This window comes from Trachurus trachurus (assembly GCF_905171665.1).
Source record: "Trachurus trachurus genome assembly, chromosome: 11".
Classification (NCBI taxonomy): domain Eukaryota; kingdom Metazoa; phylum Chordata; class Actinopteri; order Carangiformes; family Carangidae; genus Trachurus; species Trachurus trachurus.
Window position 1 is genome coordinate 13,814,021 of NC_139904.1, and position 15,214 is coordinate 13,829,234.

General features: G+C 41.4%; 2 protein-coding genes across 2 annotated transcripts; one reads left to right on the forward strand and one right to left on the reverse strand.

The window, feature by feature from the left end:
• Window positions 1-673: 673 nt before the first annotated feature.
• On the reverse strand, window positions 674-8,200 carry slc30a8 (solute carrier family 30 member 8; the record flags this gene model as incomplete). Its single annotated transcript, XM_083981504.1, has 10 exons — window positions 674-819; window positions 1,769-1,903; window positions 2,263-2,368; window positions 3,403-3,515; window positions 3,717-3,883; window positions 4,064-4,217; window positions 5,108-5,254; window positions 5,681-5,844; window positions 7,254-7,384; window positions 8,195-8,200. The coding sequence occupies 10 exons, from the start codon at window positions 8,198-8,200 to the stop codon at window positions 674-676; spliced, it is 1,269 nt and encodes a 422-aa protein (XP_083837630.1).
• A 1,991-nt stretch (window positions 8,201-10,191) lies between these two features.
• On the forward strand, window positions 10,192-13,026 carry LOC310993190 (uncharacterized protein; the record flags this gene model as incomplete). The annotated part of the gene is made up of 2 exons (XM_083981505.1): window positions 10,192-10,389; window positions 12,709-13,026. 2 exons carry the CDS (start codon window positions 10,192-10,194, stop codon window positions 13,024-13,026), a joined length of 516 nt encoding a protein of 171 aa, XP_083837631.1.
• Window positions 13,027-15,214: the final 2,188 nt, after the last annotated feature.

Consider the following 15,214-nt stretch of genomic DNA (forward strand, 5'->3'; position numbering starts at 1 on the left):
CCTCCGCATACAGTAGGACTTTTGAGGTTGCTGGTCTAATAGTCCATGCATAGAAATATTCATTGTATCAGACTTTGTGCAAATAGATGTGGCTGTGTCCAGCATCTTGAGTTGATACAGTGGGTTAATGCTCAAACAAAACAGTGACTGTAACACCGCCCTGGATGTTTCATATAAGGTCACATTAATTGGACAAACATTGGTTAAGATGCATATTTTGAGTTACAATAAGACTTATAAATTAACATTTACTCATCAAATTAAATGAGAAAAGGTGAAAACGTTCTTTGTTTTTTGTTTTTTACAGTGCAGAGCAATTTCTATTTTTACACAGAAAAAGCAAATGACAACTCATGAATATTTAAGTTTTAAACATTTTTAAACTTCACAAACTTCAAAAAAACTTCTCCCCTAAAAAAAAATCATTTACTATCCTGCGCTCAGCTGCCTCTCATTATGACATACTATTGCTCCTTATTTCAATATTTCTTTATCTGCATTTCTTTGGGAATGTCAATGCAAAGGCACTCGAGGCACAGTCCAGTGACTTGGGCATTAATGTCAGAGTAAAAACACGAGACAGGGTCCAGCGAGCGAGCCGTGAGCCGGAGCAGCTGCAGTCGTAACTCGGCCTTGTTCGGCTGCACTTGGATGACGACTGGGATGGGGGTTCCTACACCTTGGGGTCCACACACAGGGTACACCCAGGCTTCAGGTCGGCCTGTCGCTCCATTTGAATCGTGACAGAGTGGAAGTTGTAGGAGGAGAAACAACTTTGCGTCATTTGTCGTAGGACGGTTTGAGCGTCCACTGACTCATCTGTGGGGACAAAGGAAATGACAAAACAAGAGTTAAGTCACCTTGTGTGGACACTTTAGGTTCCTCAAATATGTAAGTTGAGATTTACTAATTTTATGTAATTGTATATCTTAACCATGCATATATGCATATTATGTGTACATTTATTAAAGCAACATCCACATAAAAGTTCTCTCTGTTTATATGTTTTGTTTTACTTATTAATTTATCTTTAAGTTTGAACATGTGTTTGGGAATGTGGTCTCACTGTATATGTTTTTTATTTTTTTATTTTAGCTGTACATATGTCATATATAGAAATTCAATAAATGTACATGTATTGCATTTATGTATAGGTATTAGTAATGTATTTGTCAACAATCCTAACTGCTCCTGTTGAGGCATATTTCATATCATCATGTCATTCAGTTCCTGCCTGTTCAGCCTTAGGTGTAGGTAGAGTTGACAAGTACATTATAATGTATCATAAAGCACTTATTAAATGTTGAACGTTGCCATCCATCATTATTAGAGTTTACAAAAAAATAACATTTAAATTTGCCTGAGGGTGATGCCGCAGGAAAGACTGCTGTGACAAAATTAGACGGTACGAATCTGTGTTTCATCTTCAGCTGTCAGACTCATGGTTTCAGCTGAATTATCTCACTGACACTAGTTTGCTAACACACTACAGTGACATTTATTAGGAGCACAACACACTATCAGACACACTGATCTAAAACTGTTTTTCTTGTGGTCTCATTTTTCAATATTTGAAAAAAATTATCACAGGGTGACAAACATTTTGAAACTTCTGTCCAGACTTCTGTCCAAAAACCAAAAGTGAATGTGGCCACTGACTGGATTTTAATTGACTTGATGCTGAGTGTCAAGTGGCACCAGTTTATTAAATAATGTGCAGAGGGCTCGTCATTTCATAGGAGTGTGTGTTCTTTACGCTTCATCTCACCTATGGCTACGTGTGCAGTCATCACGGCCTGGTTCATGGTGAGGGCCCAGATGTGGAGGTTGTGGACCGCCTTGACCCCCTTCACTGCCAGGAGACCGTCCCGCACCTCACCGTACTTCACCCCCGATGGAGTGCCTGCATCCCAGATGGAAAACACAAAGAGACAAATAGTAAGTGTGAGGCAGCGGAGATGAAGACGGACTCAGTGATGAGAGGACGGAGTATAAAGACACCGACATTCAATGTGTTTACATCAACATTTTTAATTGGCTCAAAAATTAAATCTGAATGGAAAACATCTGGGAAAAAATGGGAAAAAAATGTTTCATTTACTAATTTATTCATTATTCAATTGATATTTTCTACATTGCTTTTCCTCCATTGCTGACATCCTTTAAACATGGTCTTGTTCCTCCCACTTCCTCCTCATTCTGCAGATTTTCTCAGTTCAGACCAAATGTAACCGAGTGTTGGCTTAGACATGACAAACTCACCTTCCATCAGGACGAGGAGGATGTCTTTCATGATGGCGAAGGTTGTGCATAGGACAAATATGGAGAACAGGAAGGTGCAGATGGGGTCAGCGATCTTGTATTCTGGCTGAAAATCAAAACATAATACACAGTTAGAGTGTCATTATCATCTGCATGCATCAACATAATATGATTACTTTTGGTCTTGAGATGGAGATGATGTCATCTTCTTTCACCATATCTTTAAAAAGGAGGTTGGAAGGATAGAGCTAAGTATTTCATCTTTGTTTTTATGATCAGTATGGTTTACTTCAAAGGAAAAGGACAGAGGACAGTGGTGGTGAATTCAGTTCTTATTCTGTTAGAGAAGCTGATAACTCTGCAGATGTGGGAGAGAATCTGCAGCACAATGAATGAAAACACCGAGCAACAACCGACAGGTAGATGCTGAGCAACGGAAGAGCATGTGGACAGAAAAATACAGCGCTTCATTCTTTCCTGCCTGCAAACAAGCACAGCCTCGTGTTGTTTCGACAGTTCCTCCAGGACCCGTTTGTTGTTAGTTCTTAGTTTACCAAGAGCTGGAGGCTAAAAATAAGACAGGAATTAATATACAAGAGCTCCCATACTAGATGCTTCACACTAATATTACATAAAATGAATTAAAGTAAAGATCATCAGTTCTTCTGATTTTTCTGTTTTGTTTTAATATTCAATAATCAAATTGACCTTTTCTGACCGTGAGATACATTCATCCAGATATTCATTATATCAAATGGCTTATATAATAATAAAATATTTATTACCTATTAAATTGAAGGATTGCATTACACCGTCAGTAATTAATTTGGCAATTTTTCATCTCTGAAGGTAAAAAAGTCTAGTTTCCAGAGTTACTTGCTCTATTACAGTCCAGTAGCCGAGAGCAATCAGAAAATAGATTTTATATTCATGTGACTGATTGAATACCTTCTCCTCACAGAAACAAAGTACATAACTGAATATTCAAGTCATTCCTAAAAGTATTCTTCTTTTCAAACTATTTTCAACAATGAAAATAAACGTCTTAAAGTTTCTTAACTTGACATTTCATGAGTTTCACAACTACTCTCTCTATTTCATAAGGTAGAAACTTGTGGGTTTGTCTAAGAAACTCGTTACCTTGAAGAAGATGATGATGGCGCTGACGAGCACGCTGACGCTCTGGAGGAGATCTCCCACCACATGGACGAAGGCTGCTCGCACGCTGGCGTTGGCCTGCTGAGCCCTCCGTCCTGACAGGAAAAATAACAGGGTAGTAAAGCTAATTATACACTGGATTATAATTCATTATATATTCCATTATAATGTCATTATGATGGATTGTAATGACCCCACGGTGGATATTCAGTCACAGCACAGAACAGCGTGCAGGGGGGGGAATTCGACAGTCCACGGTGATATGAGTTAAGTGACATATTAAGGACTCGGCTCACCGTGGTTCGGCCCGTTGTGCTCCACGTCCACGTGGTTGTCACCGTTGGAGTGAGCGTGGTTCGAGACCTGCTTTGTCTTCTTGTCACCGTGGCTGTGGCCGTGGCCGTGCGAGCTGAGGCCGCCGTGACTGTGGCCGTGGCCGGACTGGTGAAGGGTGAGAGCCATTCTGGTGAAAGAGAGCAGAAACAAGAAATGTGAAACCGCTCAGCTCCGAGGAGACCATGGAGCTGGATTCAGTCCTGCCCCTCCTCTGTGTGTCGGCTTTAATTGAATCATAAATATTCAAAGAGCCACTGTGCCCTGATAAAAGTCGTATAAATGAGAAATGAGGGTGTATTTTACTCACATAATATTGGCCAGCACGGCACAACCAGAGGTAATGAGCATGATGGTGCCCTCGATCTCGAAGTCGTCGCTGACGAGCCGCTCCACGGCCAGGTAAACTAACACACCTGTTACCAGCCAGATGGTGAAGACTGACAGCAGCGCCCCCAGGATCTCTGCAGGAGACGAGGCAGAAAGAAACCTGTTGACTGGACGGTGGCGTCTCACACACAAACCTGGAGTCTGATGTTACACAACTTGTCCACAGAAATGCTCTACTGGCAAGTTACAGTGTCAGAGACCCAACTTTATAAAACCTCATTGTGCATCAGCACCAGCTGCACACATGACTGTCAGTGGGTTTGGAGCCAAGTAACACAAAAAAGAGAGAGATGTTTTTGTTTTTAAAACTGTCCAACGAATATAATTCAGTATCAAAATAACAAGCATTCAACATTTTGGTGAATATATAAAGTGGCTTTCTACAAAGGAAACAAAAAGTGGATTATTGTGTGTTGATTAAAAAAAAAAGTCACTTCTTCTCATCCCTCTGCATTTCCTCAAACTATCAGAATCAATACTGTATTGATCCCCAGAGGGAAATCAGGTTGAAAGTATATTAGTTTTAAGATTGCTCTTACAAATTGCATTGACATACAGTATGTCTCATACTTGTTTGTATATGTCAATAAATACTTTGAATTTGCAGGTTTTACGTTAAATTTACGGTGGAAAACTTCAAACTTAAACTCAGAAATGTACCCCATCTTGTTTTCTTGTTTTGGCCCTAATATCTTGTTGCACCAAATTACTCTTTTAATGTCTCTTCAGAAAAAGCTGTATCAAAATCATAAAAATAAAAATCCTTCAGTCAAATTCCAAATTAGTATTCATCCAGAAAATCCTGCATCAATCGCTGTCGACTAAACCGCATTAAAACCTCACAGGACGAGGAGTTGGTTGGTGATCTCAGTATCGAAGGGGAAATTGTTTCAAGTGCAGCTTTAAAAAATCCTTGAGCCGCTGCAGGATGATACATGAACAACACTGTGAGTGATGTAGCTACCTGCACGGTGCCAACCAAAGCTGAGCCTGTGTGTGGCAGGTCTGGACGAGAGCCAGAGGGACAACAGGCTGATGATGAAGCTGGTGAAGTCCACCAGCAGGTGGGCAGCGTCTGTCATCACCGCCAGACTGCCTGCAAAATACCCACCTGCAGAAAGAGACAGAGAGACAGAGATGATATTTAAATACCACATCACTTAGTTTTAAGAGGGAGAAAAACTCACACTGTGGAAAAATAAGTGATGAAGAGAGAAGAAGGGTGAAGGGAACAGAGGGGGGGGGGGGGGGGGGGAAAGGAAGTGGAGGGGAAGAGGAAGAGGAGAGAAGGAGAAGTGAAAGGAGACGTAAAGAGAAGAAAGGTCAGGGCCAGGGGCAACGGGAGTGAATGAGTATAGTTAAATGATCAACTCCACAAGTATCTGATTCACAATCAACCAGTCAATAACATATCTGGTTTATGATCAAGTGACTGAATCATGATGGAAAAATCTCCTGCGTGTGAAAAGGTGAAATAGAAAAAAAATAAAGGATAAAGGATTAAAAGATGCTGAAGAGAAGAAACAGGAGGACTGACCGAGGATTTCACCGATCATGAAGACCAGGCAGATGACGGAGACCATGTACAGACGCTTCCTGGCTACTTTCCTCTCTCGGTCCCGATCCTCCTGAGCACGGCTGTTGTCATGGCAATGCTTGATGCCGTCCGTCTGCACAGCCTCCTGGACTGAAACAGCATCGCTGGAGAAACATCAACATGAGAATAAAGTCAGTGAAGCAACAGGTGACAGCGAGTATATGACCTTTTAAATCATTATGTCTTTTAGAAATGATTACAAATGACTTCTTTAGCCCCCAGAGGATTTTTATTTAGCTTTGACTCATAATAAAAAGGTTAAAAAAATAAGAGCATAATAAATATATCAAAGAGAGGAAAGCAGAAATGAGAAGAACCAGCAACATTTTTGCATCCAAGTCAAAACTGTTGGAGATAAATGTTGATCCTATACTTCACTTTATGAAATGGCTGAGTTGTTTTTAGCCTGTCTCCAGATAAAGCTGCAGATTCAGGACTGGTGTCTAGTTTCATTCATTGTGTAAAAAAAAAGGGAAAAAAAAAGCGAGTGGCCTTTTATATATGAAGACTAAACAAATTGAAAACGAGGATTTTATTTATTTTTATTTTATTCTGAATAGGCTACTGTTCTTAAAAGTCATGGGGGAGTGATTACATTTGAAGTGTCAGCTTACACAGATCAAGTGAAATGATCAGCTGTCTGTAACAATAATCCACAGATGAGGGCGGTCAGGGCCACTGTTTCTTAAAATTCACTATATTTGCACACAAAACCAGTATTTCTTCTCTACAAGAGCATTTGCAATTTGTGTGTAAAGTAAATATCAGCACGCAGAGTTTGAGGTCACGGTGCTGCACACCTCCCTTCAGGTATGACCGGATACATTGCGCAGTACAAAGAAAAAAGAAAAAAAAAACGTCAAATGAGCTGACCCCAGATCCGTCCCGTGTGGAAACCCAGAGTTTCACAAACAAGGGAACGTGAGCAAAAGACGCTGCCCACAGCACCACCACCTCCTCACCGCAGATAAGAATAGTTTCACAAATTTTATCTGACTTGTGTCTCTTAAAACTTACAGAATAATTGTAGTAGCATATTAGAGTTGATGCTATTAAACAGAGACTTGATAGGTTTCTAAAGGACGAGTTCACGTCCACGCACATTTTACTCAACTTTGACTTGTTTGCATGTTTAGGAGATATAAGAAATCAAAGGTTTACCTTTCTGTAAAGCTGTAACTCCTCTTCGCATCTGTCACCAGGGGAACACTCTCTGGATTCTTCTTTTTGAACATTTTGTAAAATATCTGATGTCAAGAAATTACTTTAAAAAAACTAAAACAAAAAAAAAAAACCAAATAAAACAAAAACAAGCTTTAAAAAATCAACTTAAAAGTAATTTTGAGATAGGCTAAATTTAGTTTAAATTTAAATTTGTACTTCTTGGTCTAATCTGCTGTGGGCGTCGTTGTCTCCACGCTTCGTCCAGTGTCTCACCGGCCGTCCATCCTCTCAGACCGTCCAGGCTGCAACAGCTGAGTGTCTGCTGCTGCTGCAGCCTTGTGACCCTCACTGCTCTCGCACCGTGTGCAAACACTTGGCCGCCTGCAGAGCCCCGGAGGTGGGCGAGGAGAGGAGAGGAGAGGAGAGGGACGGTGACGGCCTGTGTGCATCCAAACCCCTGGAGGTGCGCTGCAACTTACCCTTAAAAAGGACAACAACAACAACAAAAACCGAAACCAAAGGCAGGTGATGGACTGTCAGGTCTATTAACACATGAATGTAGCCTACACCTTCGCCCCTCCCCCTGTAGGTAGGTGAAACTTATATTAATTAGTTGAATGGCATCGAGTGGGTGGGCGGGGTCAGACAAACAAATAAACTCTCTCTGGACCCGCCCCCCTCCTGTGGCCAGCCGGCACTTAATGATTATACAATCAAACATGTAGTGCCGTGCGCTCCTTCCCTCACTGTAATCACGGGTTTGATCTTTTGTCCCATGTTTGACTTCTTCATTTTTAGATCTATCTGAACTAATTTGTTACATATTTCCGCCTGAATTGAGAGCTGATTTACTTCAGGGATTAAATTCATGGATTCACAAATTTCCATCATCAGAAAAAAATCGCAATGGAAATAAAATAGCCTCCCATAGTAGAGTAGTAGAGAATACTTTATTCATCCCTAGGAGGGAAATTCATTCATTCATAGGAGAGGTTTCACCCCACCATGTGTAGCTACATGCCAGAGGACATGTGTAGTAGTAGGTTATAAATAGGGAAATCCGCTAAAAGAATGAATGGTCCTTACAGTTTCATAATCTCTGCATCTTGAAATATAGGCTATGTTGTAACTTTTTTTCTCCTAAAATTCACCACAAGGTGGCAACAATGAACCAGCTGCAATGCATGTTTCCAGTGACACAGTGTGATAGCTGAAAGGAAATCAATATCTGTGGGCTATGTTTATAGGAGCATGTTGTTGTGTTGTGTGTTCAAATTAACAAGAAAATACCGCCATGTCCTCTGTATTTCACGTTTTATTTATCTCAGGAGCCGCCCTAGTCCTCCTGAGCATGAGCTTGTAAAGTGATGTTCACAAATTTAGTTGTAGCTAAATCAGCCCTTAAAAACTTGCACAATAAAGCACCGTTTTCTGCTCTGTATCAGTGCACAGATGTTGATAAAACCATTTCTTCTTTTACAGTGTCTTTGTTTAACTTCAACAGGGATCATTTGTTCAACAGTTTTCATTCAGTCTTTTTCAGAAAATGTACAAAGCTTCACAGAAGCACACATTTTTCACACTGAGAAATTTGAGTTGTCGCCTATACAGGGTCACAAAGGTTGATTTACTACAAACTACTACAAACCCTGGAACTATATTTCTTATAAACATCACTTTGCAGTCTCAAAATCATTTGAATCCTAACTTGAGCCTGTATGAAGTGCAATCATGTGCAGGACTTACCAGCTGCCTGTGGAGATTGTAAGTTGTGATTCAGGCCTGCTTTGGATTCTGCAATCATGAAAACACATAGTATATAAAGTAAATTCACTTTCTGTTGCTGCACAAGTTTAAGTTGCTCTTCTTTTGACTAAGGAGGACGTAAAAATATCCATTTAAAACTTAGGCTACCTCTTTCTGTACATTTTACCTGTCTCTGCCTGGGGTCTGTCTATTGTCGTCGTAAATATACACGACGACAATAGACAGAGCCATTGAAAAATGAAGTACTTTTGTCAAAATCTGTGAACACCGACAAGAAAACAACTGTAAACAATGCAGTGACACAGACGTTACAAGACTCATCGGGCCATCGTCTCACTGTACATGTTGATGGTTTGTACACAAGTGTGAGATGCATCAGGTCGTGGTTCAAGTCTCTAGAGATGAGGAGGAGAGACAGGGTTCAGTTTTTATGGTGGTCTGGATGTCGGCAGTAGGTGTGTCAGTGTGGGCGGAGCAAGGGATGATACTGTTACAGAGATGGAAATTTTCTTTCAATCTTTTTGACACTCACACACTGTGACTTAAAAAAGCTGTTTTTTTATTCTTTTTGAGAGGAGTGACGTTAGTTTTCTTGAAAAGACCAAAAAAACAGAGTCTGTTTGAGTCTAAAAATAGCTTCTTTCTTTGTGTCGGGTCTATTTTGGTCGAAGTCGTCTGTGGACTCCGGAGAGTGGGCCTGTGTTTGGTTTGCCAAAGTGTTGTGTGGTGAATGGATGGAGCCGTGGGGTTGCCAGGGGCTGCAGAGGGAGGGGAAAATGGCACGAGAAGGGTTAGTTACACATGGCTGTTCACACTGTTGTTAAGATCCTGACCCTGCGACGGGGCCACTCACAGAGCCCATGAGAGCTCCGCTTGCACACTGTGTGTTTGTTTGTGTATCTCTGTGTGTGCACATATGCGTGCACATGCTGCCTCTTCAAACAGGCCCAAACAACGGACCACAACCATTGCAGGCCCAAGTGCTTTTAAAGATGCACAACTGTTGTGGTCATGGCAACCACCCGCCTCCTCCCCTCCCTCTCCATCCTAATGATCACTACCGTATGTGTGTGTGTGTGTGTGTGTGTGTGTGTGTGTGTGTGTGTGTGTGTGTGTGTGTGTGTGTGTGTGTGTGTGTGTGTGTGTGTGTGTGTGTGTGTGTGTGTGTGTGTGTGTGTGAATCTGAGAAAATAGCCCCAGAAGTTGTATACAACTCCAGGTCAGGCATCTGGACAATGCACTGACGTCAGAGCTGCTCTGTCACATTCAAGTGACGCCAGTGCACTTTGCCAGGGAGCGGAGGGGGCAAAGTTTGAGAGACAGAAAGCAAGAAAAGAGAGAGAAAGGGGGGTAGGAGTGTGTTTAGAAGAAGAGAAAGAGGGTGAGTTCCTCTTAAGTCCTCAGAAGTGCAAGGGATCTCATAACAGAGAAGAGGGAGAGACCAGACGAGGCTGCACCACAGCTGAGAAGAAACCCCCAGTTAGAAAAGCTTTTAAGAGTAACACCAGTCTAATAACATGATGGAAGTGGTCCTAACCAGACTGCGGGACTTCTCCTGCAAGACGTCCACCTTTGATGACTGTAAACCAACCGGGCAGAGCGTGTGCAGCAGGGACCCTCGGACGAGAACGGAGCACCTCAGGGAGGGGAGCACAGCGGGAGGAGACGGCAACAAACTGGACATTGAGAGCGCGCTGGCCTGGCTGCGCAGAGAACTGGTGAGAAAAGAAGTTTCACCAGGTCCTTTATTAACTGAGACTCCGAAAGTGTAACTGTTGGAGATCAATGTAAATTACTTTACTTAATTTACTTAGTAATAATTTCACAGGTAAATACTGTATTTGTGGTTATTACCCTGAATCACATATGAAATATACTAATAAATCATGAGGCATTTATAGCCATGCAGGTGTTTTTGCACCATTAAACTGACTTATGCTGGAGTTTGCATGAGGTCAACACATACCAGCAAGTATATTGATTAAAAAGTTTTACTTTTTCCCCAACAAAACTATCCCATGAGTCCTAAAACTGTATAGTTGTTTAATCTTGTTGCATAAAAAGTATAAACCTGGATTGTTCCATAATTTAAACCTTTCAAAGAGCTGCAGAATGAGTATTTCCATGTGGGACTATGGTACTTTTGGAACAAGTAATAACTCTGTGTGGTCCTGGTGGACAACTGTAAGATAGCAGTGTGTAGAGAGGCATTTTATTGTCCTTTATGGTGAAGGTCAAGACATTTGTCACCCAAACAAAATGACCTCCTGGGTCACTCTGAGGGCTTTTGTGTGGGAGGCCCAAGTTATTGCCTTTTTGTTCCTGAGATGCATGTAGGGCATGTTGTTACAATGTCAAACCCTTTCAAACCATTGTGTGTGTGTGCGCGTGTGTGTGTGTGTGTGCGCGTGTGTGTGTGTGTGTGTGTGTGTGTGTGTGTGTGTGTGTGTGTGTGTGTGTGTGTGTGTGTGTGTGTGTGTGTGTGTGTGTGTGTGTGTGTGTGTGTGTGTGTGTGTGTGTGTTTGCACCACTGTGTAAGGCTCATTGTCACGGCCTAATATATCACTCGGCATTAAGTGCATTCACCCAGACAGCTCGTCATGGTAACGGAGGAGAAACCACGCGTCTGGGCAGGAGCCGGACAAAACAGTAAAAAAAAAAAAAAAAAAAAAAGCAGAGGCCTCCTGGTTGGTTTATTAACAATCCTCTGTAGAGCAGCAATAAATGACAGAGCCTGAGTTGTACTCATGTTAAAGAACAAGTAGATCTCACTGTACCGCAACACAGACCTTGTTAAAATATTGTTTTCTCTCTGTTATTATAAGCTGCAGCTTCAGCCAAACAAACTCCCATCAGCCCTTTAAAATTCAGGCTAGGGTCCATCTAGTGGCTGCTCACATGCTCAGCTCATCCAGTGTTGATTTTCTTGGTTTATTTTTGACCTTGCAATGAGCGAAAATGATCTCACCTCAAGGCTGATTGATTATCTGTCCTGGGGCTTTTGATTAGCAGATAGAGAGGAATGTAAATCTTTATTTTTTTTATGGGCATTTACGTTTTACTTACTGATTTTATACCTAGATTCATGTGTCATTAATAAACACCATTTTCTGCCCTAATAAAAAGTGGTTAAAAGGTTTAATCAGCAATTTCTCTTAGTAAGATTCATGTGGGACAAATAGTTTGTGCAAAGAAAACAAACTTATCGTCTATGGAAAAACACAAAATAATTATTTCTACTCCATATTTGCTAATAGTGAGTCTGTTGTGGTTTGTGTCGCCTCTAATCAGATATTTGTCTTATTGTTTCCATGTGATCCTATAGGGAAAGATAATAGGGCATTCTATAAAAGCAAGCATAATGACCAGCTTCTTGATTGAGACCAGAGTTTACAGTGGGACAAGCAAAGAAAATAAAGACTTATGCAGATGCAGATACACATTCATACTGTTTGAAAAGAGCTGGAGTTTGGCAAGGGCTGCTGGAGCCGGCGTCGTGCTCACATCTCCAAAATCCCCTCAAAGGAAAAGTGCATGTTTCGTCTCTCATTCCTCCGAGTGTCGACAAAGGCGGGAAAAACCAGTACCTTTCAGCCAGAGTCCATTTTCAGTCTGGTGCTGTAATTAAGAGAGAAAAGAAATGCAGATCGGACCAGAAGGAGTTTTTTCTGTGTGTATGTGTGGGACATTCCTCACTCGTTAGGACAAAGTTTGGACTCTGAAGTTGGTGGATTTCTGAATATCTTATTCTACAATGCCAGCAATTAGACAGCCTGCCGTAAGAAAGAGAAGAAAGAGAACAGCAGAAAGATGCATTTGCATTTGAAAGAAGGCAACGCTCAAATGAAATGGCAGTGGTTTCACACTGAGCATGAACCTGTTCAGCTTGAAAAGGCAAGAAACTCAAGTTCACTTTCAGTTTCTCATTTCAATCCCCTGCTGTATAATTTTTCGGCCCTGCATGTAGTTTTCTCCCGATCCATGTATAAAAATCCAAACTAAAGCACATGTGTGTGTGTGTCTCTTTGTGTGCATAGATGGAAATGCGTTCACAGGACCAAGCTCTGATCCGGCAGCTGATGGAGCTTCACTCAGGCATCCAAGAGCTCAAGCAGGAGCTGTCTGAGGAGGAGCAGGAGGAGCAGGAGGAGGAGGAGGAGGAAACAGACGAGGAGGAGGAAGAGGAGGAGGAGGAGGGCAGCTATTGGGACTCTGAGAGTGAACGAGGAAGCAGCAGCATCTACTCCAGCTCCGGGGAGGCCGGCTTTTCCATTTCCTACCTGAAGATGTCTCCGCCCGTTCACTCTAGGGTTTCATCCAAGAAAGCGCTCAACAGGAGAAGCTCCGTGCCCTGAAAACCCACAATATTAAATTAGAGTTGTACCTTTTTGACTCTTCTCAATTTCATTTGATCCTCTGCACAAAGACGAGGTGGAGCAAGATGAATAAATCTGCAGTTTCCCACTATAATTTCACTCCCTGTATTATTTTTATTTTGAGAGAAACCAAACAAGAGGATAAAGAGGAGTTAAGGAAAGATTAGTGGTCATTTAAATGCATATACTGAATTCACAATGTATTTTCTTTAAAGTATTGTAAATGAATGCATTTGTTAAATCTAAGAAGCTGTTTAAGGATTTGACACTTGTGGAAAAGACAGAGGCCTAATTCACTTTCTTGTTTACCTAACTATAGGTCAAAGACTGGAAACAGGGAAAGCTTGAATGTTTTGTGTTTTTGTACAGATTAAATGAATGAGATATTATGTGTTATATAGTATTGTGCTGATCCAGATTAGCTGTTTTCCTGTTTTTTAGTCTAAACGCTAAGCTAAGCTAACCAAACCAGTGGATGTCTTGTAGCTTCACTCTTACTCTTAGTAAGCGTTTTCCAAAACGTCCCATTCCTTTTAGTTAGTAAATGTGACAGAACAGCACAATTCTGTGTTAAACATTGACCTAAGGGCAGTTTTATTGTCTTTGTGTAGAAGTGTGTGTCTGAACATGAGAGTTTTCATCTCTATGTAGATAAATAAAATATCAATGTTAACAGCAGCTTTGAGGACAAACTCAAACTCATGTAAATGTTTATTTCTTTATCTTCTTGTTTTATGTAAAACTCTGAATCACCGTGTATTAACCTGTCAACTATCACTGTGTGTCTGTATGTGTGCACATATAAGCTGCAAAGCTCACTGACCTTTTACAGTCTGTAATTATGTACAGAATCAATTCAGTGGCACAGCAGGTCAGTGGAGTTCATTGCATCTTTATTGTGCACATGCAGTGATAAAACCTCCTGGTATCAGTAGGACAGTTTTAAATATCTCCCAGACAGCAGTATGAAGGCCAATTGCCATAATGTGAACTGTGTAAATTAGACCTGTTTGGAAGTGAGATGTGGGTGTATTTAGTAACCACCTGAACCGTTAGCAATATTTCAAACAGATGCTGTTCTGCAGCAGTAGGCTAGTATGGCAACATAATAAAGAGAAGTGAAAACAGTGATGTTGCACTCTTTTATTTTGTCAAATTACAAAAAAAAAATATCAACATAAAAATGTTTTATTTGATTCCATCTTTACATTCAAACCATCTTGTTTCTCCATCTCACACAGAAACAAAACATGCGCAAACAGGTTTTCTGTAGCACAACTCTCCAAAAGTGCAAAATAAATCTAAATTTAATGAGCCAGCGACAAAACCAAGCACATTTTATCCTTCATATTCCTCTACCTACATGCAACAGGTGTCTATTTTGTAAGATGCCACATTTTATCACTATGGGGTTTTTCAGTAGTGTCACAGTTGTTTCCTTGTTCACCATAGGTTACAGTAAGAGCTTTTCTTTTCTACCTCCTCTTCCCTCTCGTCACTCTCAGGTTTTCCCCAGAGAAGGGTCTCTCTGCTGGGGCCGGTTACTGCTGATCCTCCCCCTCCACATCCACACCTCCGAAACTCTCCCTCCTCAGTCTTTGGATCTCTGTGTTGAGCCCCAGCAGCGTCTGAGCCAGCTGGAGGTCCTGTGAGCGCATTTCCAGCTGCATGACAACAATGAAAGAACTGAATCAGCATGTCAGGGGGCTACAGTATATACAGTACTTAGATCCAAAGACAAAAGGATGAACATGATTGATTGATTTTTTTTTCTTTTGCCTAATTTCTCTACATTAATACAGTTCCACCAATGACAGGAAAATCAGGGAAAGTTGCAAAGTGCATTAAAAAAAAGTCACATATTGTGAAATCTGTAAGTTGCCAGGCACAACTTACCAGTTCAGACCTGAGCCAGGTTATTGCTCCATCTATCTGTGCCCTCCTCAGCTCCTCATTGGCTTGCAAACTCCTGCCGATACTGAGCGGTCTGACAGAGGAGCCAGAGTTTTGGGGGAGATCTCTGGACTCCCCTGTCGCTCTGAAGGCATGAATTAGTTTATTTTTAATGTTCTCCAGCACCATGGTGGACAGAGTATCCTCGCTGTGACTGTCCCGGTCCATGCTGAGAGGGGAAGGAGCGTGCAGGCGGGCACTTGTTGCTTCCCAG